A 6,831-nucleotide genomic window follows, 5' to 3' on the forward strand; every position below is an offset into this window, starting at 1 on the left:
CTGGAATTCATCCAGGGAGGGAATCCTGCAGGGTCTTCACAGGAAGAGTTGGTCTGGCTCATGGATTATCCTAAAGGCCATGGGCTTGGTAGTCCAGGGCAAAGATGAGTCCCAGATGAGCAGCCTCTGGGGAGCCTTGGCCTCCGTCTTGTAGTCATAGAGAGGGCTGATTAGCCAGGGCTGGCTGAAGGAGGATATTGTTCACAGCAGAGAACCCTACCTGTGTCTGGATGGACACTGAGTGAGGAGAAGCTGAGGTGTTGTGTCACATGGTCGCTGGGGGCCTACCTGGCAAGGAGGTCAGGGGTTGCCCTCTCAAGGGGGACTGGTTCCTAACACAGCCTTATGCCAGGCCTCTTTCTCTGCCAGTCCTACCCATACCACCCTAAGAAGAATTCAGTTCACTCTGGCCCCTGCCCATCCCTTCCCTTACCGACACCTTCCAACATGCTCAAAATGATGTAGATACCTTTTTGTTCTTATTCTCTACCAGCAGGGATCCAATCTCTTTGGCTTGATATATCACTAATGTTTTCTTTTCTTCTTTATTTTGGCAGTACTGGAGTTTGAACTCAGGGCCTCATGCTTGCTAGGCAGGAACTCTACCACTTGAGCCACTCTGCCAGTCCTTTTTTAAGTTGGGTATTTTCAAGATAGGGTCTCATGAGCTATTTCCTGGACTGGCCTTGAATCTTGATTCCAATTGCTGCCTCCTAAGTGGCTAGGATTACAGGCATGAGCCACCCACTGGGGCCTGGTATCACTAATGTTATTAAGTACCCAGACAAGCCTGGCTCCTAGTAGGAGCTCAGTTGATGTGTGTTGAATGACTAAACAAGAAACAAGTAGCTTGTGTAACCCAGTAAGGGTAAAAATGGGAACAGCACATTTACTGTGAAGCTACAAAGCTTAAGCTTCAAGGGCCCTTGTATGTGCCCTTCCAAGAAATCCTATTTGTATTTGCAATTTTATATTCTGAAGGTAGGATCTAAATTTTCTATGCCTCAGTCTCCACACAACCAAGATAAACACTGAGGGAAGACTTGTTAATTGGACAAAAAAATTTTTTTTTATTTTAAAATCAAACAGATTGGGGATCAAATCTTAGTCCAGTCTCTACTATGTGTCTTCACCTCTGTGACTCCTGTCCCTAGTTAGTACAATTGGGTCAGTGTGCACAGTAGTCACTATTCCTAAGAAGCCACCATTAACAGCTTTGCTCCGTCTAAACTTTACATCCCCACAGTGACTTTAGCTCCAGGTAAACCTGTTTTTAACAGGCATAAGGCAGCTTGTGTGAGGACAGCCCTTTGAAGAGCAAAGGATAAATTTTAGCAACAGCTAAAATACAAGCAGGATGAAGGGCTTCCTTCCTGCTCATAGGTTCCAACCCAGTCATCCATCCCCTCACGTGGAGCTATTGTTGAACCTACAAAGGTAAGGGTAGAGGAGGGGTGTGAGAATGTGCCAGACGAAGAGAACAGCACCCTAAACGGTCCTTAGAGGAGTTCACTCAACTACAGCAGCTGGCTGTATTTGGGGAGTGAGTGCAGGGGCTGAGGCAGGGAAGGCCAAGCTGCTGTCCTGGGTCTGAGTGTCCAGAAGCAGAAGCCATGGCCCCTGAGGGAGCCTCCACCAGAGGTCAGGGTGGGACTTTGCATGACATTCTAGAGTGCCCAGGCCTCCCCATCACCTCACTATCACAAAGTTTCCATCCTGGTCCTTTCTTGGCCTCTCTGATCCTGTTATCTGGGCCCCATCACGGCTTGCCTACATGGGCTCTGCATGAATAAAACCATTTCACTGAATTGAATAAAACAGTCAGGTGCAGAGAACACCATAGTCCTACCTCATGTCCTACCCTTCCCTGTACCCACTGAGAAATGATCCTGGAAGCACTGTCCTTTCTAAGTGAGGAGAGCTGGTGGCTGCACAGCAGGACAGAGGCTGCATGGCCTGTACTTTCTTACAGGAGGTATCCTGCAGGGCCCACCATTGTGTATGAACCTGGAACCACAGCTAGGGGGCAGCAGTCACCTAGTGTGGACCCTAGTAAGGATGGGGGCCAGGCGGGGAACACAGAGGTGGATGGTTTAGTTTTCCCAGCAGCACAGGGAGGCAAGCTGGAAGGAGTGAGATGAGCATATGGAGGGGAAAGGCCAAGACAAGGGGAGCAGCATAGAAGATGTAGAAGAGGCTGGTCTGGCCTACAAGCTGCCTCCATTTGGAATCATCCTATGACCTGGCAAAAGTGCTCTGTGGAAGTGAAATAAGCCTGTGACAAAGCCAGTTGCAGGACTGGCAGAGAGTTACCTGGCAGATCCTTCAGTAGGGGTAGCTGTGAGCAGGACACAATGTCAGGGTTGGAGTAGCTCCTCCAATACTTCCCAAGTGTCATGAGTTACTGGCTGAGGGGCTCCTGTACTCCTTTGACCAGGGAGAGATGAGCCTCTGGGTTAGGAAGACTCACGAGAGGGTCCAGATTCCCAAGGGCACTCAATGTTAGCTGGGAAAGTGGGACAGTCCTGAAAACATCAGTACAGACCATATTCTAACTCACCCCTGGCTGGAGGCTTGCAGAATGACAGGGTCATAGTAGAGGCATCCTAGTTTCTGGAGTCCCTGAGTTTTTAGAGAAAGAACCTGCATCTAAGCCTGAGTCCCAAGGGTGGCAGCTTTGGGGGACTCACCAGTCTATATGCTCTTCCTGGACACAGAGAAACTCTCCATGGGTCAGTCATGCTGGCCTATGTCATGGAGTCAAGCCATGGTCCTAGAACTCACCATATCCATGCCAGGCCATGAAAACCTCCCCCACTGTTTTGGTGGCCACCATCCTCCCCCTCTGCACAGGCCTGGTTCTAGTCAAATGGAGTGTGTCACAGCCCCAGTTCTCACAGGGCTGCCTCCCATCCCTTTGCTCTATGCTTGTGAAGCACCTTACTGCAAAGGCAACTTCATTCCCCCCGAGTCTCAGGTTTCTCCGCATGTGACACCTGCAGGGGCCTGGAAATGCTTTCCCACCTCTCAGTTTTTGCTTCAGCTCATTTGCCAAGGCCTGATGGAACAGGATGATGCACAGTGATCCTGGCGATTCAGCCAACCTCGGACATTCCTACAGCTATCCTGTGATCCTGAAAGCTGCCCAGCCAAGCCCAAGAGGACTGCTGTTCTGCAGGCTCATTAGCGAAATATATGTTCATTACTGCTTTGTATGTTCTATGCAACTTTACTGTAGTAATAGAAAATGAAACATGGGCACTTCAGAAAGATAGGATGGAGCAGAAGCAACAATGCCTATACCTCACTATCAAGCAGACTGCAATATGATGAAAAAAAATGAACTTTAATTATTTGTATTATTTAAATATCAGGGATTGTTTGTTACCACAGCAAATTAATAGGATCCTTACTGATACACAGAAAAGTAGCATCACAGCCCTCCTTCCTGAGCAGAAGGGAGGCTGTATGCCAAAAGAATTGTAGGAATAGGGATTAGCCTTAAGCTCAAGCACCAAATGCTCTCACCTGTCTTCTGGAAGCCCATTCTTTGGTAGAGGGCCAGGGCCTCATGCTGTACTATGCTGTTCTCAAGGACAACTTCACTGTAGCCCTGGTCCCGGGCAAACTGGAGGACAGTCCTCACCAGGCCTTTTGCTATCCCCTCTCCTCGGTGCTCCAAGGCTACAATCAGGCGAAAAATCTCCAACTGCTTCTTCCCTAGTGGGGGAGCCTTGACTGGCAGAGCACCCACTATGACCACCACCCGCTTTCCACACTCAGCCGCCCAGAAGCCAGAGCCACACACACTCAGGTAGAACTTGGTGATGTTAGTGATGTGTGTGAAGACATGCATCCACATGCTTCTTCCAGGGGTAACTGGCCAGGAGCCACAGGAAAAGGAGCAGGATAAAGCAGCATACAACAGCTGGGAGCCAGGAGTCAGACATCAGGAGTAGAGCAAGAGGCACCCCAAGTAAGAGCAGGAGAATCTGGGGTAGTGTTAGCATGAGTTGAAAGGTTGCAGGGATGTCTTCTTCCATGCCCCTGGAGAACAAGCCTGGAATCCATTTGTGGTTGCTCTCCTGGTATTTATGGATGTGATAAGGAGCCATGCAGAGACTTCTGTGTCTGAGATCTCAATGTCCAGAAGCAACAGCTAAATGTGTCCACACACCTTCCCTGCTGCCCTGTAGAAGAGAGAGGAAGCCATGTGAGTTCCTCATATAACATCCAGCCTCCCAGAAAACATGGAGACCCTGCTTAAGGGTGTGTCTTTCTGCGGTCACCCAAAAGGTAGCATGACACCACCATTAGGAGAAGATGTAGGGTCAGAAACACCTGATTAGAATCTTGGTTCCTCCCCCTTTTTAGCTGTGTGACCTTGGGCATGTCACTTAACCTCTCTGAGCCTGGGTGTCTTCACCTGTTGAGCATGATAAAATAATACCTGCCTTCTAAGATTGTTTTGAGGATCTTATTGAAGCACTGATATATACAGGCCCTTCCCCTTCACTTATTTTACCCTATTAGGGACTCTCTGAAATTCTTGGTGCATTGATTGTGGCAGGACCACTTTGTGTCCCCAGCTCTTTGTTCCCTCTCCAGAATTCATATATTGCAGAATGCTGTGTTCCCAAGCCTGAGTTCCAGCAAAGTCCCCTTCCCTCTGATTATAAAGGTGTAGGCTGAAGACATGGCAAAGGGCTAAGCACCAAACCAGCCCATCGTGAATAGGGACTAGCCTGAAGTCCCAGGAAGTCCCAGGTGGTTCCAGGCCCACACTGAAACCACCAGCCTCACACCTGTGTTCTCTCACCTGCTATCACAGAGTTAGGAGTGTCTTCAACAGCCTCAGCCTCCTAGTGGCAACTAGGAAAGACTGTGGAACAGTGCTGGGTTGCACCTCATTGGCTGGCTCCTGGATAATCATAAAACCCAAGGTCAAGAGTTGGAAAGTGACAGAGCAGGGATCCAAAGTCCACTCACCTTTGTGATCCCTGCAGAATTAACATGGGAATGTACAGACTCTGGGATGGCCAAGGAGTTCTCACCCCTCTTCCTGGTCCCATCAGGCCACAGCATCTATTACCCAGCACACCTGTCCAACAACTCTGAAGCCCACCATGGTCCCTGAACACACTTGCTGGAAGCCTGGGGACTGTGCTACTTACCCAAGGCTCTCTCATCATGGGAAAGAGTCCAGATCCATTGGTTCAACAACAAAGTCCTTCATTGCTGGGCTTCTCCCTGCCCAATCTGTACTTGGCCCTGGAAAAACAGATCCTGGTGGTTCCCCACACTGCCCTCTCCACTCCTCCTTCTCTCCGTCAGGCTCTCACTCAGCCATAGTGTTTATGCACCTGCTGGGCTGCAGTTGTTCTTTTCAGGCTCCAGCAGAGCTGATGTCCTGCTGACAGACACAAGACACATGGCTTTTTTATTTGTGTAGACATGCTTCTAAAAACACTTTAAAAGAGACACACGTGAGCACAACACCACTCGCTCTCCAAGGCAGCTTTATTCCAGAAGTTCTCAGTCCTCCTCGAACTCCTCCTCCTCGTCCTCCAACTCTCCCTGCTCCTCCGCGGTGGCATCTTGGTACTGCTGGTACTCGGACACCAGGTCGTTCATGTTGCTCTCGGCCTCCGTGAACTCCATCTCGTCCATGCCCTCGCCCGTGTACCAGTGCAGGAAGGCCTTGCGCCGGAACATGGCCGAGAACTGCTCCGAGATGCGCTTGAACGGCTCCTGGATGGCCGTGTTGTTCCCTATGAAGGTGGCTGACATCTTGAGGCCCCGCGGCAGGATGTCGCACACGGCGGTTTTCACGTTGTGAGGAATCCAGTCCGCGAAGTAGCTGCTGTTCTTGTTCTGCACGTTGAGTATCTGGTCGTCCACCTCCTTCATGGACATGCGGCCTCGGAAGATGTAGGCCACCGTCAGGTAGTGGCCCTGGCGGGGGTCGCAGGCCACCCTCATGTTCTTGGGGTCGAACATCTGCTGCGTGAGCTCGGACACCGAGATGGCGCGGTACTGCTGGCTGCCGCGGCTGGTCAGGGGCGCGAAGCTGGGCATGAAGAAGTGCAGGCGCGGGAAGGGCACCATGTTCACCGCCAGCTTGCGCAGGTCTGCGTTCAGCTGGCCGGGGAAGCGCAGGCAGGTGGTGACCCCGCTCATGGTGACCGACACCAGGTGGTTGAGGTCGCCATAAGTGGGCGTGGTGAGCTTCAGGGTGCAGAAGCAGATGTCGTACAGGGCTTCGTTGTCGAAGCAGAAGGTCTCATCCGTGTTTTCCACCAGCTGGTGGATGGAGAGGGTGGCGTTGTAGGGCTCCACCACAGTGTCCGAGACCTTGGGCGAGGGCATGACGCTGAAGGTGTTCATGATGCGGTCTGGATACTCCTCACGCACCTTGTTGATGAGCAGGGTGCCCATGCCGGACCCGGTAGCTGCTGTGGGTACTCGTGGCTGGGGTCAGATGATGTCCAAGATTGTGGCAAAGGCGTTTAGGAGGCTGCTGGGCTGTGGGAGATTTGGAAAGGTTAAGACTTGGCTGTAGGTGCTACTTGCAGTTTTCTCAGGATAACCCAGAAGCTGTGAGTCAGCTGGAATCCAGGGCCTTGGTGGAAGATGCTGAGTTTTTAGGGTCTTTGACATCCATCAGATTTCAAGGCTAAGGTTTAGCAACAATTCTGAATAGTGTGTCTGTGTGCATTTGTTACCTTGTCCTCAGGACATTCTATTATTGTCTCTAACAGTTGAATGTTAAGCAGAAGTTCAACAAAGAAGTGTGGAGAGCAGAGGCTCCTAGGTGGGTGCCCTAATGAA

At 50.8% G+C, this 6,831-nt stretch overlaps 1 protein-coding gene and 1 pseudogene across 1 annotated transcript; both read right to left on the reverse strand.

The window, feature by feature from the left end:
* Positions 1-36: 36 nt before the first annotated feature.
* Positions 37-4,115, reverse strand: LOC109702890 (N-acetyltransferase 8-like; annotated as a pseudogene).
* Positions 4,116-5,535: 1,420 nt separating this feature from the next.
* On the reverse strand, positions 5,536-6,444 carry LOC109702887 (tubulin beta-2 chain-like). The gene has a single exon (XM_020188124.2). It carries the CDS (start codon positions 6,436-6,438, stop codon positions 5,536-5,538), a length of 903 nt encoding a protein of 300 aa, XP_020043713.2. The 5' UTR covers positions 6,439-6,444.
* Positions 6,445-6,831: the final 387 nt, after the last annotated feature.

Source organism: Castor canadensis, chromosome 12 (genome assembly GCF_047511655.1).
Source record: "Castor canadensis chromosome 12, mCasCan1.hap1v2, whole genome shotgun sequence".
NCBI lineage: Eukaryota > Metazoa > Chordata > Mammalia > Rodentia > Castoridae > Castor > Castor canadensis.

Bases quoted from the DNA above. Each gene is read 5' to 3' on its own strand.
- LOC109702887 (XM_020188124.2), bottom strand. From the start codon at position 6,438: ATGGGCACCCTGCTCATCAACAAGGTGCGTGAGGAGTATCCAGACCGC.